Here is a 27743-nt window from a genome sequence, read left to right as displayed (position 1 = left end):
AGCCTGTTCACACTGTAAGGCAGTCAAAAGAGGAGCAGCAGCAAGACGTGGTTAAGATATTTCATACCGCTTTCCTTTTTACTCCCCTTTTGTGTTGGGACGCCTTTCTTCTGATTGGACGACTTGCAAAATGGTTGTTATATGTGTGTCATATAAGAACAATTTGAACAAAAATGTGGTTCCATGGATTTATTTGACATTGATTTACCTCTCAGTTTATCACATCATCATCATTAAAAAGCCAATAGTTCCAAAACGTAAGAGGGATTATTCTTCGGGTATGTTGACCTATCTGATCAGGAACTGTCGCTTTTCCCTCGCTCTTCTTTCCTTTTCTTCTTCTTCTTTTTGCGGTCACGGTGTCGCTCATCTGGCGAGCGCGAATCCCTGCGAGGATGTAGACAGGCGGCGATGAGAACACGTGACATTTTTGAAGTGGCTTTACTCAAACAATAAAAAAACTTGCCTTTTCCTCTTCTTCTTCTTGGTCTCTCGCTCGCGACTGCGATGGCGTTTGCCGCGTGAGTGGCGAGACTCCGTTGATGCGGACCGCCGCTCATTAGGTTTACGCCTGTCGGGCAAATTGGGATGTTAGTAAGTGTATTTATGACACAGTATTGTAAATACTGCGGTATCAAAATAATCACAATAATGCTGTGACGTGTTTGACAATATAAAAGAGGGGTGTCCAAACTCCGGCCCGCGGGAAGTTTTCAAATCAGTGTTTCCCACACATTCATTTATTTGTGGCGGCCCACCATGAAAGAATTACGTCCGCCACAAATTTTAAAAAATAATAAAATTTAAAAAAATAAAAAATAATTCTTTTTTTTTTTTTGTCCTGTCCAGCTTCTCAGGCAAATCATATAGTAGATGTAGATGCCCATATCGGCTGTTCAAATTTACTTTACAAACGAGAAGTGTAGGATACTTCTCTTGTTGCCTTATTTGTATTTGACTTTATTAAATGTATTTATATTATCATTTGGTGCAGCCGGGCCGGAGCAGGAGGGGATAGAAAGCGAGAAAAAAGAAGACAGAGGGGGGAATTGTGGGGACGAGAAGGGGATTAGACAGAGAGACAAAAACAACAACAGCAAACACAACAACAACAATAGAGCAACATCAGCAAATACGACACGTACAAATATGATGGTAAAAGTAATAGCAAATAAGCAGTTAGCGAAAATAAAACACAATACAGAAATGACAATGAGCATTATTACACTACAAATGGAGCAATACAAATACCAATAGAAATAGCGCTATTGATAATGAACAATACCAATACTTTACCTTTATTATCAACAATACAGTTGTTCAAAAGCAACAATACATATACCTGTACGTAATGATAACTTGAGATACGAAAGAATGCAGAAAAATGGAGGGGAAGAAAGAGAAGCAACCTACATTAACCTTGTATATTGTTATATTAACAATAGGTTAAGCTTTGTCAGTGAGCTCTTTGTTCAGTGGATCAGATGTTTGATGAAGCTCTGTTTCTATCTACCACCACTACTGTTTATTTGTTACTGACTGTGGCAGGACACCTCTGCCTCTGTTTCACTTTATGTTGCTGGTAAATAATATGGTTGTAGTAGTAGGCTAAAGTTAAATTATTTAGTATGCACTAATTAAAGGGGCAGAGCTTTAAGAGACATTTTAGCTTTTATATTTTATAAGATATATTTTTTGTAAGAACCACAATTAATAAATATATTTCAGTGAATAACTTATTGTTCAAATCTGTATATAAATATGTACATAAAGTGTTGTAATTATATTGTAAAATGGATGGATGGATGGATGGATGGATGGACATTTAAAACAAAACTGTTATTATTAATTAGTAAGTATACATTTTTTGAGCCTTTTTAGAGAAAATCATATCATTGTAGTAAATTATGCAAATTACTCGATGATGTCATGGTGACCACGCCCATAGCCACGCCCCCACCGCCACAGGTATCTTGGCAGTTTATGGGAAACACTGCAAATACATTTTGAATATCTGCTTGCTGCAAATTTGCCACCATCTCGTGGACAATGGGAATATTTTTACAGCAGACATTTACTTATATGACCCAATCCGAACAACCTTCCCTAGTCATGGCAGGAAAAGAAATTGCAACCCACACAAAAAGTCAACAACACGGTTACACATAACACAACCTGCTCACTGAGTTTTGGTGGATGTTATTAAAAAAAACGTGCAACAACCATAAAACAGTCAAAATTACACCCATTTAAATCCATTACAATGCATGATGGGAAAAATGCAAAACATTTTCTCCACACTTATGCATGTTTGGCGCATTTTAGGAGGTTGTCGCAGAAGTAAACAAGGTAGGAGTCAAACTTTCCAATTATATGTATGTGTATATTTATACACACACACACACACAATTTATACATACACACACACACACACACAAACACACACACACACACACACACACACACACATATATATCAGGACAAAGAAACAAAGTTGGTTTTTGAACTGGAAAAATTCCCGGTTTTCCCAAAATTCCAGGAATTCCGTAATAACATTTCTCAATTCAACAGGTTACTAATTCAACATTTCTCGACCGATTTGAAAAATATCGACACCAACCATTTCAACTCATTCAAGTCTTTTAACATTTTCCAAGAAATTCCCCCTTTTCCCAAAGTTGCCAACTTTTTGGGAAATTCCCATTTAAATCAATGGGACATTCTTCAAAGTTCCACAATTCCCTTATTTTTCATCTGATTCAAACCGTTCCAACTCCAAAATATTCAGTGTGTTCAAAATTGTGCAGTCTCCTTCAACATTTTTTTAAAATTCCCGGATTTCTAAGAATTCCCAGTTTTCAGGGACATTTTTCCCCATTCAAAATGAATTGTCCATTTTTTAAACTTCCACAATTCCCACATTTTTCAACCTATTCAAACCATTCCAACATCAACACATTCCACTCATCCAACTAACACTTTCCCACCAAATTCCGTTTTTCCTGGAAATTCAAACACTTCAACATTCAAACTATTCTTACATTCGTACTACATTCGGTCAGCATTTCAGTTCAACTTCAGGATTGGAGCATTCACACGCAATTCCTTCAGGAATTGCCTCTTCTAGTGGCGTGATAGAATACCACGCAATCTTTTTAATCATTACCTGTCCAAAACCATTAGTTGCAACTCACACTTGTGTTATTGTATTAATACAAAAGAATGTTCACAAACCTTTGGGAGGTTAGCACCCTCTCCTCCTCCTCTTCCTTCCTCTCCTCTTCATGCTCGTCCTTCCACTGTCTGCCAAGCTCTTCCGAGTGGACCTTTATGACTTCTCTGATGACCTGAGGGGTGATAAGGATGTTTGTCGTCTCACAAAAAGATAGGCCGCCTTTACCGGACATTACAAAAAGCAGTAATTTCCTTCCAGGCATACAACAGACAGTTTTTCCCACTTTGACCCAGAAAAACTTTTTTTGTTAACATATCCATCAACTTAAACATTAACATCAACTGTCAACAAAAACAAACAATATTATGAGCAACCCTCTATGTGGGAGACATTTGCGAGCCGCAGCTAATTTTTTAACGGTCCCCGGCAAATTTCAAAAATACTATTACATTAAAAAAAATTGGAATAAAAGAGCAAACGGGTGAAATGTATTCTATAATAATAGAAAGCTACCATGCAGGCACACATAAAATTGTATTTGCTTAAAAAAAATGTTGAATCAAAATCAATGGATCATTGACTTATTGAAGGCTCCAATTACTTCACATGAAATATTCCACTTTAAAATATTTTTCTTGAAACAAATATTTAATATTTTGCGTGTTTGCCATAAAAACTAAGGTTTTCTAAAGTAAAAAAAAAAAAAAGAAAAGAAAGATGTACGACTTATTTTTTCACACTTTTATGAGTGGGGCTATTTTGGATCCCTGAGGATTTGTCTGATTTTTTTAAACGGTCATTGCTCAAAAAATAATAAAGAAAAAATTCAATGTTCTAATGAATTATTGACCTATGTAAGGCTCCAATTACTTTACATCAAATATCCCACTTTGAAGTATTTTTGGGAGAAAATATTGCATATGTTGTGTGTTTGCTAATTTGCCACAAAAACAAAAGTTTTGTATGACAAAAAGGGCATGAAACAAACAAACAAACAAAAAAAAACATAAAAAATTATAAAAACTTCTAAACGATGGATAGATCTGAAATTGAAGATCTAGGTGAATTAAAGATTTAAGGGTTGAATGTAAAAACCTTTTTTTTAATGATGTAGGTTTTTTTCCCACACTTTTATGAGTGTGGCCCTATAGGATTGCAGATTTTTTTTTTTATAACTGTCATTGTTCAAAAAATAAAAAAGAATAAATATATCAATGTTTTTATAAAAATGTACCTATTTATATAGCTACAATCACTTCACATCAAATATTACACTTTGAAATGTTTTCGGGTAAAATATTGTTTCTTCAACAAAAGGCATCAATATAAAAACAAAATTCTAAGTTGAAATTGACAAGATCTGAAGTTGATATAAAGATTGAAGCCAGTGTTTCCCACACATTCATTTATTTATTTGTGGCGGCCCGCCACGAAAGAATTACGTCCGCCACAAATAAAAAAATAAAAAAAAATAAAAAAAATTTGTTGTTTTTTTTGTTGTTGTCCTTTCCAGCTTCTCAGGTAAATCATATAGTTGATGTAGATGCCCATATAGGCTGTTCAGATTTACTTTACAAAAGAGAAGTGTAGGATACTTCTCTTGTTGCCTTATTTGTATTTGACCACTACTGTTTTCTGTTTATTTGTTACTGACTGTGGCAGGACACCTCTGCCTCTGTTTCACTTTATGTTGCTGGTAAATAATATGGTTGTAGTAGTAGGCTAAAGTAAAATTATTTAGTATGCATTAATTAAAGGGGCAGAGCTTTAAGAGACATTTTAGCTTTTATATTTTATAAGATATATTTTTTGTAAGAACCACAATTAATAAATATATTTCAGTGAATAACTTATTGTTCAAATCTGTATATAAATAAAGTGTTGTAATTATATTGTGAAATGGATGGATGGATGAACGTTTAAAACAAAACTGTTATTATTAATTAGTAAGTATACATTTTTTGAGCCTTTTTAGAGAAAATCATATCATTGTAGTAAATTATGCAAATTACTCGATGATGTCATTGTGACCAGGCCCATAGCCACGCCCCCACCACCACAGGTATCTTGGCAGTTTATGGGAAACACTGGAAGAGTTAGGGGAAAAAAATGTTAAGACCTTTTTTAAACATTTTTAGGACTGAGACCCTTACGGGTCCCCGAGACCAAACTTGAGGGGAGCCTTAAAGATTAAAAAAATCTATATATTGTATTGTTTTGAAAAGGAAATATGTCAAAATGGCCCCCACGCTTTGATTTTTCAATGTGCTTTATGTGCACCCAACTAGTCAATCGCACCATCCCGTTGCCCGAAAAATCATTAATAATACAACTTGATGGCAGAGTTCACTTCTACTAGTGTGGAGATTTTTGTCCCCTCTTTTTATTTGTGTAAAAAAAATTTAATACTGTTGGATTCAAACCGGAATTTATTTGAAAGTATGTTTTGGATTATTAAGTATAAATGTTAAACAAATTGTTTAATAATTAATTTCTCGTGCAAAACAACAAATTGAACAATAAAATAACCATCTGTTGGCTATCCCCTAATTACTATTTTAATGGACATGTTTGTTGCTCCAAGGGCACTTGCTTTAACCACTAGACCACCAGAACCTGATGCACATATCAGTGAGAGCTGCCATTTTAAATTTAGTATAATTTCTGTATTATTATTTATTTTGCTAACTGCTTCTTTGCTATCACTTTTACCATCATATTTGTACATATCGTTTTTGCTGATGTTGCTCTATTGTTGTTGTTATTGTTGTGTTTGCTGTTGTTGTTTTTGTCTCTCTGTCTTATCCCCCTCTTGTCCCCACAATTTCCTCCCGTCTTCATTTTTTTCTCTTTCTATCCCCTCCTGCTCCGGCCCGGCTGCACCAAATGATAATATAAATACATTTAGTAAAGTCAAATACAAATAAGGCAACAAGAGAAGTATCCCACACTTCTCTTTTGTAAAGTAAATCTGAACAGCCGATATGGGCATCTACATCAACTATATGATTTGCCTGAGAAGCTGGACAGGACACAAAAAAAATAATAATAAAATAAATAAATAATTAATTTAGTATCAAATTCCATTTCAAACACCCGGTCATTTATTGACAATTTACAAGTTATTCTTTTGCTTCTTAACAGTGTCTCACGTGTTGGGGGCCTTTAGTAGAGTTTTAAAAAAGAACACCCGCCGCCCAGTCCACCAGCTGTAACCCGCCCTCATCCTGGTGCGACATAATGTAATTTGCACTTCACTGGAACACGCACACACTCACAGCCAAAGGATAACGTAATGTTACAAAAGCACATGTTTGAAAAACAAAATATAATTTTAACAAGCAACTTTTTAAAAATAATTTCTTTTACAAATCTCTCAATCCTTATAGGGCACAACGGGACCCTAAACTTCGACTTTGGCCCAAGTAAGGCCGTGCATTAAAGGAGAACTGCAATTTTTTGGGAATTTTGCCTATCCTTCACAATCCTTATGTAAGACAAGAACTGATATATTTCTCTTTTTTGTGCATTCTAACATGTAAAATATGGCAAGTATGAGGTGACTAACAATGCAGCTAGTGGGAGTATACTATTCTGCTCAAAAAAGCAGTATTAAAAATATCCCAAAACTGGCACTAATACTCTATTTACATCTCATGACCTGAATATTAACCAAGTATTAGCAATATTGTCATTATAAGCGCTAACACAGACGGACTACTTTTAGCCATGCCGCGATCACAGAGCGCTAACTAGCCTATGCTGCTATATTGACATATTGAGCCGGTGAGCTGCTGCATCGCCTCTGAGTTGGGGAAAGTTAATTCTAGATTATCATGCCTCTTACCTGGATAGTAGAAAGTTGTGGGCATAAACCGATAAGTTGGTCAACTCTGACATTCAGCTTATACCCGGAGATGGCAAGAAAAACACTAAAAGACACTCATTTGTAGCCACCTTTTTTTTTTAACCCTTTGAGGATTGTGATTAATTCTTCAGATATAAACATTCCATCAGTTGGCATCCCAGTGAAAGCAGACATTATACAGTAAGCGATTGTTTTATTATGTTCATAGTTTGTATATATTGTTTAGCACTTAGCAATACTGCAGCACACAGCTTCTAAAACTTGTAGAGCATCCTCCATATATTCAGCCTCAAAAATTTGAGTTTCTGATCATCATTTGTGCTAAAGTAGTCTTTGATGTCTCTCATGAAGTCTACCGGATTAGTAGTGTTGTTGTTTTTGAAAGGAAAAGCGAACGTTGTGATGCGTCTGTGAAATTATTACACCGCAGTATGACTTGTGCTAGCGTTTGTGAGTCAGAATGCATAATAAAAGAAAAACATGAGGTCTTGTCTTACATAAGGATTGTGAATGATTCCAAAAAAAAAGGCAGTTCCCCTTTAAAGGCCTACTGAAACCCACTACCACCGACCACGCAGTCTGATAGTTTATATATCAATGATGAAATCTTAACATTGCAACACATGCCAATACGGCCCGGTTAGATTAGTAAAGTGCAATTTTAAATTTCCCGCGAAATATTCTGCTGAAAACGTCTCGGTATGATGACGTTTGCGCGTGACGTCACGGATTGTGCGGACATATTGGGACACCATTGTGGCCAGCTATTAAGTCGTCTGTTTTCATCGCAAAATTCCACAGTATTCTGGACATCTGTGTTGGTGAATCTTTTGCAATTTGTTTAATAAACAATGAAGACAGCAAAGAAGAAAGCTGTAGGTGGGATCGGTGTATTAGCGGCTGGCTACAGCAACACAACCAGGAGGACTTTTGAGTTGGATGGCAGACGCGCTACCGTGAGTACAGCTTTGGCTTCCAAACATTTGATCGCTTGCCCGTACGTGCGTGCCGCTATGTGCATGTCACCTACGTAACTTTGGGGAAATATATGTGCTGTATGAACTTCACTGAGGTGAACGATGAAGACAGCAAAGAAGAAAGCTGTAGGTGGGATCGGTGTATTAGCGGCTGGCTACAGCAACACAACCAGGAGGACTTTGAGTTGGATAGCAGACGCGCTACCGTGAGTACAGCTTTGGCTTCCAAACATTTGATCGCTTGCCCGTACGTGCGTGCCGCTATATGCATGTCACCTACGTAACTTTAAGGAAATATGTGTGCTGTATGAACTTCACGGAGGGGAACGGTACTTTGGGCTGTGGGATTGATTGTGTTGTGCGGGTGTTTGAGTTGTATTGGTGGGTTATATGGACGGGAGGGGGGAGGTGTTTGTTATGCGGATTAATTTGTGGCATATTAAATATAAGCCTGGTTGTGTTGTGGCTAATAGAGTATATATATATGTCCTGTGTTTATTTACTGTTTTAGTTATTCCCAGCTGAATATCTGGTGCCACCCGCCTCTCACAGCATCTTCCCTATCTGAATCGCTTCCACTGCCCTCTAATCCTTCACTCTCACTTTCCTCATCCACAAATTTTTCATCCTCGCTCAAATTAATGGGGTAATCGTCGCTTTCTCGGCCCGAATCGCTCTCGCTGCTGCTGGCCATGATTGTAAACAATGTGCAGACGTGAGGCGCTCCACAACCTGTGACGTCACGCTACTTCCGGTACAGGCAAAGCTTTTTGATCAGCGACCAAAAGTTGCGAACTTTATCGTCAATGTTCTCTACTAAATCCTTTCAGCAAAAATATGGCAATATCGCGAAATGATCAAGTATGACACATAGAATGGACCTGCTATCCCCGTTTAAATAAGAAAATTTAATTTCAGTAGGCCTTTAAGGGAGGCCTGCTTGTCAGTAAAGGACATTGCCACAGAACCTACCTCGGTGTAGGACTTCTTAGTGATGTGAACGTTCTTGGCCCGGTAGGACTGACGCCGCCTCTTGTAGTCCCTCATCTCCGCCATGCGCTCCAGGTGGGTCTTTGGCTCATTCTGCTCTACACCTGCACAAAAGGTGTCTCGTAATGGCACCAGGAAGGGAAATGCAGAGTATGGCCAACTCGGTTTTAAAGATGGCCTCAAAATGACACACTGTAGTCACGTGAGGGGCTTTAGACCAATCATTTAGAACACAGATGTCAAACTTAAGGCCTGGGGCTAGATATGGGCCGCCACATATGGCCTGCGAAAGCCTGGAAATAATGCGTCAATAAAGTACCATATCTTCACTTACTAAATGTATTTGTTCTTTCCAATTTGACAGAAAAAAATATATGCACTGGATGAAATGTCATACTTTTATAACTTTAACATCATTCAATATTTTAACACATATTATAAGGGTGTAACGGTACGTGTATTTGTATTGAACCGTTTCGGTACGGGGGATTCGGTTCGGTTCGGAGGTGTACCGAACGAGTTTCCACACGGACATATTAAGTAGTGCACCGCATGTTGTGTAAACAATGCACACCGAGGCACAACACACGGCATGCTAGCAGCAACCGGGCTACTACAACATGGAAAAAGCCAGAGCTGGAAGACCCTCCTGCCTCGTTAAGATCTCCCGTTTGGGAACATTTCGGTTTCGCAGTGCAATACAAAAATGGATAACATCGCTTCAACGAAGAGAAAGACGAACAAACGCTCCCACCGCATTCAAGCAGCCTCTCCTCGGCGAGTCAGGCAGGGCTAAAGCAATAACAAATGCCGTTGGTGTTTTTATAGCATTAATAATAATAATTTATAGCATATTGCATTAAAGACTAGATTTTGACCCACTTCTATGGTGGAAGAACAATGGGCCCATATATCCTCTTACTGCCAAGTTAGCCAGGCACTACCTCGCCATACCTGCTACCTCCACAATGTGGATAAACTGATTTTTCTGGCAAAAAACATGAACATTGAGTGAAAGTCACCAGGGTTAAAGGCTGGGGGGGGGAAAGAAAAGTTAATCTGAGGCTGAGTTGACTTGAAACTGTTTAATGTTGCACTTTTTGTATGTAGAAGAACATTTTTGTCATTTTATTTAATCTGAGCAACAACTTGAAGCAGTTTAATGTTGCACTTTATATGTCGAAAGGTTTTGTTAAGAAACCAATTCTGAGCCTTATCTTATTTAGTTCTTATTTTATATATGTTGACTGCATTAACCCCGGAAATCGACCCTGTGTGTATATGTATGTTATACCATACCATACCATACCATACCAACTTTATTTATAAAGCCCTTTAAAAACAACCACAGTTGAAAAACAAAGGGCTGTACACCACAAAGAAATAAAGGCAAAGGACAGACTAAAAAATAAAATTTAAAACAGAAGTAAAATACACATTAAAAAAGCAAATACAAAATTACCCTAAGAACAATTTTGTTAGATAAAAAGCAGTTAAAAAAGTTAAAAGTTAAAAACAGTTTAAAGTCTCATGCTGGGTTAAAAGCCAGTGAATAAAAATGGGTTTTAAGAAGGGTCTTAAAAATAGCCAAAGAAGGGGCCTGTCTCACATGAAGTGGAAGATCATTCCAGAGTTTTGGGCCCGCAACAGAGAAGGCTCTGTCCCCCCTGAGCTTACGCTTGGATTTGGGTACCTCCAGGATCAGCTGATCAGCTGACCTGAGGGACCGGGTGGGTTATTGTAATGTTAAAAGGATAAAGCCAGTTTACAAATTTTGGTAAATAAATAAGCAGAAAATTTACTTTTTGTTGTTTTCTTACTGTACCGAAAATGAACTGAACCGTGACCTCTAAACTGAGGTACGTACCGAACCGAAATTTTTGTTTACCGTAACACCCTTAATATATTATCATACTTTCCAAACAATTTTTTTGTCAAAAAACAGAAAACTTAAATATCTACTTGACTTATAATTTCAAAGTAAGATCTTCAATCATTTATACACTGTAAATTTACAATTTACATTTTTTTAACAGAATATTACTGTAAATCGAAAAAAATTTTTATGGTAAAATTATGTTGATTGAGCTGCCATTTTTTTTAACCTTAAATTGTTGATTTTACGGTAAAAAAGTGAACGTATTACTGTAAATAAAATCAAAAAACGTACCACGGTTTTTCTATGGCAAAAAACTGGCAGCTCTGTTGCCAGAATTATAAAAAAAGTGTTATTGTTTTTCTATTTACTGTAATATGTTGTGAAAAATACTGCATATTTTACAGTAAAATACTGACGATTAAGTTGCCATTTTTTTTACTGTAAAATCTAGTTGTTTTTTTACAGTGTACGTAAAAAATATATACAATAATCACATGCATAGGCAAATTCATATTTTTCGCTGTTACAAACAGCCCTCTGAGGGCAGCCATAACTGCGACGTGGCCCTCAATGAAAATGGGTTTGACATCCCTGATTGGGAAGATCCTCTGGCCATACGCTCTCTGATTGGTCAAAAGCCCCTTATGTGACTACAGGGCGCCATCTTGAGGCCAACTTTGAAACAGAGTTAAAGAGATATAAATTCCGAAGGATAGCGCCACCTTACCCTTCTTTAACTTGGACACCAAATCCACGTAAAGCTCGTCGTTGCTGGAGAGGGCGCTCGCCTTCTCTTGGTTGAGGGTGTTGATCACGTGATCGTACAGAGCCAGGCGGTCAGCCACAGTAAGGTCGCACACGGCTCGCTTGTGGTTCTGCGGTACGTCGACCGGCTGGCGCGAGAACTGACCTGACGGGACGGGCAGAGAACATGTGATCACACACACAAGCTATCCTAAGGCGCTCTGTGGGTGTGTTGCGCACAAATAGTTTCACTTCAAACACAGCTTTCCAATGAGAGATGACATGTATTTCCCCCCGGCACGTAACGGGGGAAAAAAGGATATGAAGTCAAAAGGATACTGCACACAGTCAGGTTAGCCTGAACCAGAGCAGCAGAACTTTCTAGAACCCGCCTCCTAATACTCACCGTGGTGCTGCAAACAGAACACACAGTAGATGACACACATCAGAGAAGGAAAGAAAAGGCTTGTAAAATGTCAGAATGATGACAAACTCTGTGTTTGGCACAAGCTAATTAGTTTCAGCCGCTCCCCCACAGTGGTCGATTCTGAAAATGGTACTCATGGCTAGGACTGGGCAATTACCGTATTTTTCGGACTATAAGTTGCAGTTTTTTTCATAGTTTGGCCGGGGGTGCGACTTATACTTAGGAGCGACTTATGTGTGAAATTATTAACACATTACCGTAAAATATCAAATAATATTATTTATCTCATTCACGTAAGAGACTAGACGTATAAGATTTCATGGGATTTAGCGATTAGGAGTGACAGATTGTTTGGTAAACGTATAGCATGTTCTATATGTTATAGTTATTTGAATGACTCTTACCATAATGTTACGTTAACATACCAGGCACGTTCTCAGTTGGTTATTTATGCGTCATATAACGTACACTTATTCAGCCTGTTGTTCACTATTCTTTATTTTAAATTGCCTTTCAAATGTCTATTCTTGGTGTGGGGTTTTATCAAATACATTTCCCCAAAAAATGCGATTTATACTCCAGTGCGACTTGTGTTTTTTTCCTTCTTTATTATGCATTTTCGGCCGGTGCGACTTATACTCCGAAAAATACGGTAATACAATTTTGATTTCAGCTTCTTACAATCATAACAATATTATAATCAGGAAATACAATTAATGGGCCGCACAACATGCATGCAAAAACCTGACCTTGTAATGGTGAAACTGATGAGAAAGGGTTTTAGTGGAAAAAAGAACCCGTCTACTAGAAGTATGGGATGTCACCACGGTTGCTACTTTTTCTTTGACGCAGCGCTAGTATGCCTAATCAATAATCTTTAAACTCAACGGAAAAAGTGAGCCATATGATTTCTGCGTTAACGTAACTGCGGTAGGAATCACAGAAATGGCTAAATAACAGAATCCGGAATTCAGAATATCTGAAAATTGGCACAAATGTGAGTGAAAAGCTGTCATTGTCAGGTGAAGGAACACTTGTTTGGGGAAACAAAGTGCCCGGTACCACTCATTCATCCCCGACACACTCAACCGCTCTGACTTGAAGTCAACAATGTGGAGACGGCCACCTCAGACAGCGACTCAACTATGAGAAATACAAGCTATTCACCCACAACACATCTCATCTGCTTGTGTTGTTGTGAACGACATCATGGATGTAAAATCAACGTACAAACTCCTTTTTATTTTTTCTAAACAAAACCTCAAGTCGTCTCATTACTCGCCAAGCGCAGAGCAGCGGTTTCCCCCCGCCACAATAACAGCGATGTGTGCAACATCAGGTCTGACTGCGCTAACGAAATAAAGATTGAAAAAAGAACCTTGCACACCCGTAATGTACTTAAAGCACTTTTTTTATACATTTAAAAAATTACTTAACATACTGGTCAAAAGTGTATTACACCTATAAATGTGAAGATTTTTGCATTTAATTGACAATCATTTTAGTAAATTTTATCTGATAAAAAGCAAACACATGGTGGTAAAATAAGTGTAAAAGGTAAAAAAAACAGAAAACTAAACAATTATTGTGAGGAAAAAATGCCTTTTTTTATATTGTTATTTTAATTAGGGCCTGAACAGCAGAGCAAGCCCCATAGGGGCGATGCAGAGTACCGCAAGGGCCCTATTGAAATTGCAGTTTTTTTCTTATATAGGTTTGGACGCCTTTTGGAGGCCCTTAACATGCAAGAAAAGTCATCGTATTTTGCATGTGCGTCAGGTATGGCGAAAAAACTTAATGCTTTTGGGGTAGCAAAAATTTTATTTCAAAATTGGCACTCTTTAAAATGAGAAAAAATTTGCCCCTCCCACCAGTATCGACACAAAAATCGCAGGAGACGTCTATCATGACGGGACACACATAAAAGTCTCACGAACCCATACCTGAAATCAAACAGAAAGTCGGCCATCTTGGTTTTCGGCTGCCATTTTTTGGCCAAAATAAACGGGACGTATTTGACGAACTCCTCCTAGGGACTTTGGCCAAATGAGTCACGGTTAAAATTACAAATACTAAACATATAGGCGATGATAAATTTTAAAAAAAAATTCCAACGCCATAAGATGTGGGTGTCCTATGGAGCCAAACATGGCTCCGATGGTTTTTGGCCATTTTTTGACTCAAAAACGGGGTCGTACTTTAATGAACTCCTCCTAGGGACTTTGACCAAATGAGTTGCTATTGAAATGACAGATACTACACATAGTGATGATGATAAATTGTGAACAAATTTTGACTACGCCATAAGATGTGGGCGAGGCATGACACTAAATATTTCTCAGATGATTCGGCACAAAACACGAAAGATTAATAACTCGGCTACACAAATTCAGATCTTGATATTACTTAGTAAAAAGGATGACGATGACACCTTGAAGAGCCCAAAGGGTCAGTACCTACTCGTAGTGGGTGGAGCCTAGCGGCGAAAACTGCCCCACTCCATCACATCATTTCTGCACTTTAACTGATCAGAGACAGATACTAAACTGATGGGTGATGATAATTGCAAAAAATATTCTGCAAATGACACGATGTGGGCGGGGCACGGCGCCAAACTTTGATCTAATTGTTCATCACAAAACATGAAACGTTAATAACTCAATTCCACAAGTTCAGATCTTGACCCTAATTGCTAAAAATTATGATGGCAGTCTGAAGTGGCTTTATTTCATTTTTATTTAATACAATATTTTTTTTATTTAATTTAATGTAAAAAAATAAATATTTTATTTAATTCAATGTAATTTATGTTTATTTAATTCAATTTAATACATTCATTTAATTGAATGAATAATTTATTTTATTAGTGCCCGAGCAGCGGAACATGGGCCCTCTTGAAATTGCTGTGTTTTTTCTTCTATACATTTGGGTGCTTTTTTGAGGCCCCTTGACATGCACGAAAAGTCCCCATATTTTTATATTTTTGCAGGCCCCTCACGTGTGGTGGAAAATGTTATATTTTGGGAGGGGCAGAATTTTTGGTGGCGAGTAGGGCATGGGGAAGGACCTAAGCGCAAACGACATGCGTGACGGACGACTCGTGTGAACCCCGCGGTGCAATGGAGGCGAGAACCCATTCAATGCTGCTCGTAGCTTTAATTTATTGTTGTTTAAATTATTTTTATTTTTCCTGTTAATTCCGTACCAACTTACATCCATTTTTCTTTTAAATTATATTTAAGGTTGAGTTTTGGTGGTCCAATAAACACTAATGTTTTCAAATGAACGAATAATCGTGTTATTGATGGTGATTTCAATATCAATCAAAATAATTGGGATGATTATTTTGCCATAATCGTCCAGCCCTACTCAGATTTTGTATTTTTTCTTTGCCCACTAATCAACACACTGCACTGCCTCTTAGGCACCCAACCACAGTGCTTGGTACCCCAACAGTGCGATTGTCAGCTATTAAGATTCCCTCCACAGCTTTTGAGAAATGGTGGAAACACAGCTCATCTGCGCCTCCAGTAACTGGTCTTTCTTGTGGACTGAACCGTTTCCAAACCAGGACGCTACCTTGCCAGAAGGTGCCTTCCATCTTCATGAGCGGAGCAGCAGATCTGGCCTGCAGGATCACCTGGTTCTGAATGTTTTTGTCTGCAGGAAGGAGACAAGAGCGACATTCTTAGACCACAAAACAAAAACACATTGTGCTGGCTGGAGTCCTCCCTCACCCATTGCAAAGCTTCTGATGCTGGTGTTCTCGTAACAGACAGAAGCATCATACATCTCTGCCTGCAAGACAGGAATGTTTTTTAACAACGAAGACGTGTTCCTTACAAAAAGCTATTTTTTCACAGCTCTCCATTCAGTCCATTCTTCACATTTCTACTTCATGCAAGCACAGCTAGAGTCGGTTGTGTCACCTCCTCCTCAGGGGAGTAGCCCATCTTTCGAAGGCGGCATGAGGCCTTGTGTCTCTCCATGGTCCGGACTGGGACACGGTGGCCCGAGTCATAGGGACACAGCTCCATCGGTTCCTGGGATAAAGACAATGGATCAGTGTTATCTCAGAATCTGACCATACACCACAGGGCTATTCAACTAAGGCCCTGTCTACATTAAGCCGGATAACTCCTTCAACGAATAATTATTTAGCCTAAGCCCCGTTTCAGCCACACTAAACCATCATTTAAGGTTCCCCTCCTTGGATAATTTTTTACACAGGTAAGTGCGCCGTGTATTTCTTGAATCTCCGGCTCTTAGCTTTGTATGGACTCATCGATCGTTTACAAACTCAATTCGGAGAGGAAGTGACGCCAGAAAGAACGCAGCACAGCCAGCTTCATAACAAGCGGTTTCGTAACTCGGAGCTAACCACTGGAATTATGGAGGCGAGTCATCCAGAAATGCCCGTGTTTCTCCTTCTACATGTACAGACGCTTGTGTAAATCACACATGAATACCTTAAGACAGTGGTCCCCAACCTTTTTGTAACTGCGGACCGGTCAACGCTTGAAAATTTGTCCCACGGACCGGGGTGGGTTTTTTTGTCATAAAAAAATACAATCTTGTGTGCTTACAGACTGTATCCCTGCAGACTGTATTGATCTATATTGATATATAATGTAGGAACCACAAATATTCATAACAGAAAGAAACAACCCTTTTGTGCGAATGAGTGTAAATGGGGGAGGGAGGTTTTTTGGGTTGGTGCACTAATTGTAAGTGTATCTTGTGTTTTTTATGTTTATTTAATAAAAAACAAAAATAAAATAAAAATATTTTTTATTTTTTTATTTCTTCTGCGGCCCGGTACCAATCGATCCACGGACCGGTACCGGGCCGCGGCCCGGTGGTTGGGGACCACTGCCTTAAGAGATGGAAACGCGCGATTACAGCTATTTGGGATACAACACATCTCAGACGGCAAGAGAACTTTCCAATGTCCAGGTCAGCTGTGATTCCACTTACCAAAAAACGTTGTCCATTTGTCGAAGAAGAGACAACGACAATGCGGGCTCCCGTGGATGTGATAAAAAAAGGTAGTGTGTGCTTTGTATTACCTGGCCGTCGAGGGAAGACTATGGAAAACGGCAAAAGCTTTTGGACTGGCAAAGCAGACTGTATCAGTTATTGTCCACCATGCATGTCGCGGACTCAACGTCTACACTGCAAAAAGTCAGTGTTCAAAAACAAGAAAAAAAAATTCTAAAATTAGGGGTATTTTACTTGAACTAAGCAAAATTGTCTGCCAGTAGAACAAGAAAATTCGGCTTGTCAAGACTTTCCAAAACAAGTCAAATTAGCTAACCTCAATGAACCCAAACATACCTTAAAATAAGTACATTCTCACTAATAACAAGCGCACTTTTCTTGGTAGAAAAAAAAAAGAGACCTTTTTGCTCAATAAGTTGAAAAATATTCTGAAATTAAGTAAATGCTAGTGCCATTATCTTGACATAATGATATGCGCTCGGCATCATGATTTTTTTTTTCATGCTTGAAGTAAGAAATTATTACTTTAAAAAAGTAGTTTTATACTTGTGAGTGTTGACACGGCTTTGCAACACTTGATATTCTAGTTTCAAGCATGTTTTACTCAATATAGGTCATCAAATCTCAGCAACAAGCTGTAATATCTTACTGAGATCATTTAAGACCAAAACCCTTAAAACAAGTAAAACACTAACATAAAATCTGCTTAGTGAGAATAATTATTTTAGACAGAAAATAATCAAATATCACCCTTATTTGAGATATTTCATCTTACTTAGATTTCAGTTTTTGCAGTGTAACGTTTACGACAACTCTTGGGATATATTATGTTGGGATATAATTAAGATAATGAAGGATGAAGTGATTAAGAAATGTTTAGTATATATATGCTTAGAATAGGCCGTGCAACTAATCATATCCTCTAAGTTCCGGTTGAAACTGGGTCCAAGTTCATACATACGCACATTCACTCTTATTATCGCCCACAGTCTTGCCACTGTTGACGTGGCTCCTTTGCCAAGGTCTGAAGGACAACACCAGATATGAACTCGGTAGTCCAGGAAGGAGAAGGCAGAGGAAGATTCCACGCCTGGAAGCAGACACCTCATTGCATATTCATACATTGTGATATACAGTCGTGCTCATAAGTTTACATACCCTGGGAGAATGTATGATTTCTTGGCCATTCCTCAGAGAATATGAATGATAACACAAAAACCTTTCTTCCACTCATGCTTAATGGTTGTGTGAAGCTATTTATTGGCAAACAACTGTGTTTACTCTTTTTAAATCAAAATGACAAAAGAAAGTACCCAAATGACCCTGATCAAAAGTTTACATACCCCAGTGACTTTGATCTGATAACATGCAGAAAAGTTGACACAAACAGGTGTGAATGGCTAATCAAGGTTCCAATCCTCACCTGTGACCTGAGTGGCCAAAAAGTTCAATTTTGGTCTCATCAGTCCAAATTACTTTGTTCCAGAAGTTTTTAGGCTTGTCTCTGTGCTGTTTGGCGTAATGTAAGCGGGATGCTTTGTGACATTTGCGCAGAAATGGCTTTCTTCTGGCGACTCGACCATGCAGCCCATTTTTCTTCAAGTGCCTCCTTATTGTGCATCTTGAAACAGCCTCACCACAATTTTTCAGAGAGTCCTGTATTTCAGCTGAAGTTATTTGTGGATTTTTCTTTGCATCTCGAACAATTTTCCTGGCAGTTGTGGCTGAAATCTTTGCTGGTCTACCTGAATCCCTCATTTCCCACTTCTTAATCAGCGTTTGAACACTGCTGATTGGCATTCTCAATTCCTTGGATATCTTTTTATACCCCTTTCCTGTTTTATGCAGTTCAATTACCTTTTCTCGCAGATCCTTTGACAATTATTTTGCCTTCCCCATGACTCAGAATCCAGAAACATCTGTGCAGCACTGGATGAAAGATGCAATGGTCTGTCAGAAGCCCAGAAACTCACTGACCTTTTATACACACACACTAATTACAAACAAACAGGTCACAGGTGAGGATTGGAACCTTGATTAGCCATTCAAACTTGTTTGTGTCAACTTTTGTGCATGTTATCAGATCAAAGTCACTGGGGTATGTAAACTTTTGATCAGGGTCATTTGGGTACTTTCTTTTGTCATTTTGATTTAAAAAGAGTAAACACAGGTGTTTGCCAATATATAGCTTCACACAACCATTAAGCATGAGTGGAAGAAATGTTTTTGTGTTATCATTCATATTATCTGAAGAATGAACAATAAATCATAAATTCTCCCAGGGTATGTAAGCTTATGAGCACGACTGTATATTGTAAGAGTGCGAGGGAAAGGGCGCGTCCGGAGAGCCCTGATTAAGTCGCTGTGTTGAATGCTACTAGGGACAGATAGCGCTCAGACAAATTGTATTTGAATTGTATCCAATAGGGAACAAATACTTCTGATTTTAAGTTTTTGCATCGTGTCCTCTTTCAACATCTCCTGGCTCCAGATTAAACAAATACGTCGACACGACCTTTTTCCAAAACACAAATACTAAATGGTCCCTAATGTGTGAATGTGAGTGTGAATGTTGTCTGTCTATCTGTGTTGGCCCTGCGATGAGGTGGCGACTTGTCCAGGGTGTACCCCGCCTTCCGCCCGAATGCAGCTGAGATAGGCTCCAGCGACCCCCCGCGACTCCGAAAGGGACAAGCGGTAGAAAATGGACTGATGGAAATATAGAATGTGAGTTGTAACAGGATAATGCATAAATTTATCATTTGTTTTCAAATTGGTTACAAAAAAGTGGGACCCCAAAAATCAATCAATCAATGTTTATTTATATAGCCCTAAATCACAAGTGTCTCAAAGGGCTGATGTACTGTGGGACCCCATTTTTATGACACCATATGGTCCCTGGGACCCCATTTTGAAAATTCCGAGCGCCAACACTTATTTAAATTATTTTGTTTACCTATGTGGATCCCAAATACACAAAAGCAGGTAATTTCAGGTAAGACAAGTTGGTTTTGCATAAAATATATATATATTTTTTAAATGGTAGAGGGCCTTAGTATGTGAATGTTGTCTATCTGTGTTGGCCCTGTGATGAGGTAACGACTTGTCCTGGGTGTACACCGCCTTCCGCCCGAATGCAGCTGGGATAGGCTCCAGCGACCCCTTGGACCACGAAAGGGACCAGCAGGAGAAAATGGACTGATGGAAATATAGAATGTGAGTTGTAACAGGATAATGCATACATTTATCGTTCGTTTTCAAATCGGTTACAAAAAAGTGGGACCCCAAAAATGTACTGTGGGACCCCATTTTTATGACTCGATATGGTCCCTGGGACCCTATTTTGAAAATTCCTAGCACCAACACTGTGATTTCAATTTTTTTTTTTTACGTATGTGGATCCCAAATACACAAAAACAGGTAATTTCAGGTAAGACGAGTTGGTTTTGCATAAAATATATATTTTTAAAATGGTAGAGGGCCCTAGTGTGTTAATGTTGTCTGTCTATCTGTGTTGGCCCTGCGATGAGGTGGTGACTTGTCCATGGTGTACCCCGCCTTCCGCCCAAATGCAGCTGAGATAGGCTCCAGCACCCCCCGCGACCCCAAAAGGGACAAGCGGTAGAAAATGGATGGATTAATGGGTATATGGCGCCCCCTAGCCCTGTTGTAGCGCCGTCATAGAATTACAGCTTGGTCTGAGGCACCTGGGGCACTTTAAGTCCCAAGTGCGCCCTTTAATACGCACACTATTCAAAAGTAAATCTATAATTATAAATAATTTGTTATAATAATCGTTCCAGCTTGTTGCAGACAGCTGCTAGACTAGTACCTTATCCGGCTTGTTGTCCTGCGACCATCCTAGCACCTCGTACATTTCTTGTATCTGTTTCTTGCACTGCTCAGTGAACTCCACCAGCTCCTGCAGACGGTCCATTCGTTCTTGCCGCGTTGTGCTTTCCGAAGAGTTCGACATTTTTTTAACAGGCTATCGGTCCACAGAGAAGGAAGCGGTAATCTGAATTACGACACCGCGGTTGGCGAGATAACCGCCATGTTGTAGGTGGTGACGTCAGAGTTTCTTCTTCGTGGGCGGGCGCCAGCACAGTCGGCATGTGCATTGCAGCGCGACACCTGCTGGAGAAATACGCAAGTACATGTCGGGGCATCAGGATTGAAACCATATGTTTTTATTTATATGGTTGGCTGGTTGGTTTAAGTTTATTTCGAACATGTATACTATTTCAGTATAAAACATCACATATTAGCCTTCCCGGCAATGTTCCCTCTAATTGTTCATGTGTGTGAGCAAACGCAAAAACTCCCTGAGCATTCAGTGGAGCCCATGTGAGCAATATCAGACGTGCACACTGTGGCTACACCAGCAGCACACCTGTCCCAAACCTGACTAAATTACAAGTTCAATCTCCATCCATCCATCCATTTTCTACCGCTTATCCCTTTCGGGGTCGCGGGGGGTGCTGGCAGGGGCGCCGAAAAGGGGGGGTAAAGGAGACGGATTCTAGGGGCCCATGATGGAGGGGGGCCCAGAGAGGGCCCTAATGATGATGAAATTATAATACAGGGGGCCCTGTAAAGATTCTTTTCATGGGGCCCAAAATCCCTAGCGGCGCCCCTGGGTGCTGAAGCCTATCTCAGCTGCATTCGGGCGGAAGGCGGGGTACACCCTGGACAAGTTCCCACCTCATCACAGGGCCAACACAGATAGACAGACAACATTCTCTTATTATTATAATCAAATGACAGCAGTCATTTCCATGAGATTATTTTCTAATATAAGTGTTTAGGCCCACTTACAATGACAATAACAAAAAATATTGTTTTTCATGAACTGTGTACTTGTATTGTTTGTCTGGGTGGAGGTCCTGCTTTGGAAATAATTTGTACCCCTTTCAGACATTGCATTTAGTTCCCATTAAAACATTCACATGTTGCACAATGAGATGTAAGCAGGGGATCATGTGTACATTCCTGCAACTTCCTGTTTGTAAAAAATATATTTTTATTAGTATTTATTTAATATACTAACAGAATTTCATGATTAATATTTATAAATGAAGATTCCTAATAAATTACACTAGAATAAGCACACATTTGATTGGTAAATCATAGTGTAACGACTTGGAATGAGACTTTATGTGTGGTGTTGGAGTTGTCCGACTTTTTGTGTGGCTGTAAACGCATCACTGGCTAAGTGCCATATGTGCATGTGTTGGCGCAAGTGAGAAAGAGCGAGCGAGCGGCTGCTGTTGATATAACAAAGTTGCTTTTGGTCTGGTTTGTACTGCAGAAAATGACCACTTTTGCTAGATATCTTTTTTTTTACTAATGTTTTGGTGTTGTGTTTATGGCCGACAATAAAGAGTTTTGCTCAGTAAAGTGATGGATGGAATTCATGTCCTCAAAGCGTCTCGACAGACGTTACAATATTTGAACAATGATGACGAAAACTGTTTTCTCTGTCGTGTCCGTGTGTCGAAAATTTTTATTTGATTTTGTGCGTGGCATAGATTTGCCGTGCGCAGAGGACGTTTGAGCAGTGCGCAATTGCACAGGCGCGCACCTTAGAGGGAACATTGCTTCCTGGTAAGGTCTATTCAGGTGTACAGGAGAGGAGGCTACGCCGGATAGTCGAAACTCGGATTCAGGAGGAACAGTATGGTTTTGGTCCTGGTCGTGGAACTGTGGACCAGCTCTATACTCTCGGCAGGGTCCTTGAGGGTGCATGGGCGTTTGCCCAACAAGTCTACATGTGCTTTGTGGACTTGGAGAAGGCATTCGACCGTGTCCCTCGGGAAGTCCTGTGGGGAGTGCCCAGAGAGTATGGGGTATCGGACTGTCCGCTCCCTGTACAATCAGTGTCAGAGATTGGTCCGCATTGCCGGCAGTAAGTCGGACACATTTCCAGTGAGGGTTGGACTCTGCCAAGGCTGCCCCTTGTCACCGATTCTGTTCATAACTTTTATGGACAGAATCTCTAGGTGCAGTCAGGGCGTTGAGGGGATCCGGTTTGGTGGCTGCAGGATTAGGTCTCTGCTTTTTGCAGATGATGTGGTCCTGATGGCTTCATCTGGCCAGGATCTTCAGCTCTCACTGGATCGGTTCGCAGCCGAGTGTGAAGTGTGAATCAGCACCTCCAAGTCCGAGTTCATGGTTCTCACCCAGAAAAGGGTGGAGTGCCGTCTCCGGGTTGGGCAGGGGATCCTGCCCCAAGTGGAGGAATTCAAGTACCTCGGAGTCTTGTTCACGAGTGAGGGAAGAGTGGATCGTGAGATCGACAGGCGGATCGGTGCGGCGTCTTCAGTAATGCGGACGCTGTATCGATCCGTTGTGGTGAAGAAGGAGCTGAGCCGGAAGGCAAAGCTCTCAATTTACCGGTCGATCTACGTTCCCATCTTCACCTATGGTCATGAGCTTTGGGTTATGACGGAAAGGACAAGATCACGGGTACAAGCGGCCGAAATGAGTTTCCTCTGCCGGGTGGCGGGTCTCTCCCTTAGAGATAGGGTGAGAAGCTCTGCCATCCGGGGGGAGTTCAAAGTAAAGCCGCTGCTCCTCCACATCGAGAGGAGCCAGATGAGGTGGTTCGGGCATCTGGTCAGGATGCCACCCAACCGGTAGGAGGCCACGGGGAAGACCCAGGACACGTTGGAAGACTATGTCTCCAGGCTGGCCTGGGAACGCCTCGGGATCCCCCGGGAAGAGCTGGACGAAATGGCTGGGGAGAGGAAAGTCTGGGCTTCCCTGCTTAGGCTGCTGCCCCCGTGACCCGACATCTGATGAGCGGAAGAAGATGGGTGGGTGGATGGATGGATGGATGGATGGACGTCACATATTTTCATTTTTCTTTACAACATGTCCAAAAAGGAGTAGGAAGAAGCAGCGCTTATTTAATCTGACCCCTTTTCTGCATCACAGCAGTTCCAGTAACAACACATGTTCACTTTATGTTCTTCATTTGTAAATAAATTACATCAATTCATTCTGAATACAAGAGAAAAATAGTTAAGTCATGCAGATTTTAACCTTTGGAATTATTTCTATAGTTTGAAAAAATCCAGCGGGTCGCATTGAAGTGTTTATTATGTTGTATTATTCCGAGGTAGCCCAGGTAACTGCTTTTTTAATGCTGTTTTGCAAGACACTTGTCACTTGACTTCAAACTTGACACCTCATTGGCTGGTTGTGAGACAGGATCTAATCCGTACAGAGTTATTGTTATGACAATTCCTCATATATTCTTATTGTTTCATAAGAAATCCTCCAAAATGGTAAATGGGTTATACTTGTATAGCACTTTTCTACCTTCAAGGTACTCAAAGCGTTTTGACACTATTTCATACTTGCCAACCTTGAGACCTCCAATACCGGGAGGTGGGGGGTGGGGGTGGGGTGGGGGGTGTTGGGGGCGGGGGGCGTGGTTGGGGGCGTGGTTATTTACAGCTAGAATTCACCAACTCGAGTATTCCATATATATTTCATATATATATATATATATATATATATATATATACAGTATATATATATATATATATATATATATATATATATATATATATATATATATATATGAAATACTTGACTTTCAGTGAATTCTAGCTATATATATATATTTATTTTATTTACATAAAAGAAATACTTGAATTATCTATCCATTAGATGGCAGTATTGTCCTGTTTAACTTCTCTGTTCATGACTGAGAAATCATTTCGGCCACCGTGTTCAATGGAGAAGTCTGTTCTACATATTTACAGGCAACATACACCTTCCCCTTCGAACTGTCCTGGATGAACTGAAATTCTTGTTTCCATTCGTTTTGGAACTTGCAAGCATATTTATATTGTGGGAAAGCGGACGTGAGAATAGGCTGTCCCCACTCAGTCTCGGGTCCGCATTGAGCTGGAGGGGGCGTGGCCTCCAGCTCCGGCTGAATACCGGGAGTTTGTCGGGAGAAAATCTCTGCCGGGAGGTTGTCGGGAGAGGCGCTGAATAACGGGATTCTCCCGCTAAAAACGGGAGGGTTGGCAAGTATGCACTATTTACACATTCACCCATTCACACACGCATTCAACCACTGATGGTGGGAGCTGCCATTCAAGGCCCTAATCACAACCCATCAGGAGCAAGGGTGAAGTGTCTTGTTCAAGGACACAACGGACGTGACCAGGTTGGTAGAAGCTGGGGATTGAACCAGGAACTCTCAGGTTGTTGGCACGGCCACTCTCCAAACCGCGCCACACCGTCCTCAAAAAGTAGGGTGGGTGCTCATTGTAGCCATTGATCTTGACTTCCTCATTTTTATAAATAAAAAATAAGAACAAATTGTTTTAATCATTTTTGTTTGCAAGTGTTTTATTTAATGTACTATGCTCCTGAATTAATCCATCCATCCATCCATTACCTACCGCTTGTCCCTTTCAGGGTGGCAGGGGGTGCTAGAGCCTACCTTTTTGAGGCAAGGCACATTTTTTTCATTGAAAAAGACTGCACTCGGTGACTAGACAAGATTTAGCCCTGCCTAAGATGGCGGCCGCGATGACGCATGGTTCAATGGACCAGCCGCTCTGGAGGGCGGAGTCAACATGTACATACGATCAGTCCCAACCAATCACAATGAAATACGGCGAAACATCCATTCATTTTACTACCGCTTGTCCCTTTTGGGGTCGCGGGGGGTGCTGGAGCCTATCTCAGCTGCATTCGAACATAATAGTTCATTTTCTCCACCTCTTTCCTGCTTATCGGCGACATAGACCTCTTATAAGTAGACGCAGCATTGGCTGCTGTGACGCAAGAAATTCGGCCGCCATCTTGAAGTGGTGATGAGGGGCCTGCGAGCAGCCTAAACTGACAGTTGACAGGTAGAAAACAAAGATGCCGGCCTGGGGTTCAGCGTTTTCCTGCTCAAATGAACGGACTGTTGAAAATAGGAATCAGGGGATTACTTTTCACATGTAAGATTTAACATTAACGTACTATTTGTTGTATTTTGTGAAAAGAATATTACCACAGAGTTGATAAGGAGCAAAGATCTTCAATAGTACTGAAATTGTAGCCACTAGCAAACAAGAGTATGACCATAATAGAATTGCTTGTCAATGAAATTAATTACATTTAAAAATGTCATACTTGAATAACATAAAGTTGAAATAAATGATGAAGATAAAGATTGTAAAACAGAATTTGGTTTTATTCTGAATCCAGTGAAACAGATTGGTAGTTTTAGCTGATATAAAGACTTTCAGGTGTTTATATATGTTTATGTTTAAGTATTTGGCAGACGCTTTTATCCAAAGCGACATACATAAAAAATCCATTAAAAAAAACATACATTTAAGGGAAGAATGTAATACAAAATATCAATACAAAGTATCAAAACAGAATAAACTCTGCTGCTGCAGCAACAGAGTAACAGTCTATAGGTCCCTAAGATATATAGATATCTAATGTATTCATACATTGTTTATGTAGGATATACGCTTGTATATATAACCTAATCATATTGTTTCTTGAATTTAAAAACAGTTTACCGTTTCCCCCCCTTCTCTGGGATTATATTCCCAGTTTTGATCTCGGACGTCTGGTCATTTACAGCATATAGGAATATTCTATTACTGTTAAGCAAACTATGAATAATAAAACACGCCAAAACATGTGTCCTTTATCATAGCTACATGTATGACAAAAAAAACAACGCCTGTAAATCAGTGGTATTCAGTGAGGTACAATGAATTAAATGCATTGCTACTGCCAAATGAATTGCACGCTGCAGCTGTTATCCCACAAGGAAACATAGTATTAAATAAAATAATCAGTGATAAGTTATCTGTTTTTACGGGAGAATTGGTAGCAATTTATATGGCAGTTCATTGGATAGAGGAAAATAAAGCAAGAAAAGCAGTCGTGTGCCCGGACTCCAGCAGTGCATTGATTAGCATAAAAAACATAGCATCAGAAACAAGACAAGATTTAGTTTATGAAATAGTTCAGGCAATATACAGAATAAATAAAGCGGGAGATGTGTTAACATTTCTTTGAGTTCCTGCCATGTAGGAGTTGTGGGGAATGAATTAGCTGATAGATGCGCAAAACAAGCAACCACTAAAACAGAAGTAAACATGGAGATTAAGCACAGTAAAGAAGAAGTGAAGAACATAATTAAGATAGAACACAATAATCGGTAGGTTGGAGTTCAAATCCCAGCCGAGTCATACCAAAGACTATAAAAATGGGACCCATTACCTCCCTGCTTGACACTCAGCATCAAGGGTTGGAGTTGGGGGTTAAATCACCAAAATGATTCCCGGGCGCGGCGCCGCTGCTGCCCACTGCTCCCCAAGGGGATGGGTCAAATGCAGAGGACAAATTTCACCACATCTAGTGTGTGTGTGACAATCATTTGTACTTTAATCTTTAATCTTTAAAAAGTAGCAGGATAATTGGAATAAGGAAACAAAAGGTAGAGAGTATTACAAAATCCAGAGGAGAGTAGGTGTAAGGAGGAGGCAATAGATGAAGGAAGAAGACATTATTACTAGAATGAGATTAGGACATATATATATATATATAAATAGTTAATTGAAATTGATAGGGAAACATACGGCAGGACTGTGTGATTCTTGCCATCAGATAGAAAGTGTAGGACATGTTTTAATACATTG

The 27743-nt window shown here is 39.8% G+C and overlaps 1 protein-coding gene across 1 annotated transcript; it reads right to left on the bottom strand.

Annotated features, from left to right (window-relative positions):
• Nucleotides 1-174: 174 nt before the first annotated feature.
• On the bottom strand, nt 175-21159 carry snrnp48 (small nuclear ribonucleoprotein 48 (U11/U12)). The gene is made up of 9 exons (XM_062062629.1): nt 20894-21159; nt 15990-16103; nt 15798-15858; nt 15640-15720; nt 11617-11799; nt 8993-9114; nt 3235-3347; nt 467-571; nt 175-387 (listed from the first exon to the last, which is right to left on the bottom strand). Exons 1-9 carry the CDS (start codon nt 21035-21037, stop codon nt 297-299), a joined length of 1014 nt encoding a protein of 337 aa, XP_061918613.1. The 5' UTR covers nt 21038-21159; the 3' UTR covers nt 175-296.
• Between the last annotated feature and the right edge of the window lie 6584 nt (nt 21160-27743).

Source organism: Entelurus aequoreus, linkage group LG11, assembly GCF_033978785.1.
Source record: "Entelurus aequoreus isolate RoL-2023_Sb linkage group LG11, RoL_Eaeq_v1.1, whole genome shotgun sequence".
NCBI classification, from domain to species: domain Eukaryota; kingdom Metazoa; phylum Chordata; class Actinopteri; order Syngnathiformes; family Syngnathidae; genus Entelurus; species Entelurus aequoreus.
This window is presented reverse-complemented; position numbering and strand designations above follow the sequence as displayed.

What these genes read in the sequence shown, in the direction of transcription:
- snrnp48 (XM_062062629.1), bottom strand. Translation starts at nt 21,037, where the DNA reads ATGTCGAACTCTTCGGAAAGCACAACGCGGCAAGAACGAATGGACCGT. An exon ending in AGGGTGCTAACCTCCCAAAG is followed by an intron (nt 572 to 3,234) that starts GTTTGTGAACAT and finishes TTTGCCCGACAG; the next exon opens with GCGTAAACCTAATGAGCGGC. An exon ending in AAGAAGAAGAAGAGGAAAAG is followed by an intron (nt 388 to 466) that starts GCAAGTTTTTTT and finishes ACATCCTCGCAG; the next exon opens with GGATTCGCGCTCGCCAGATG.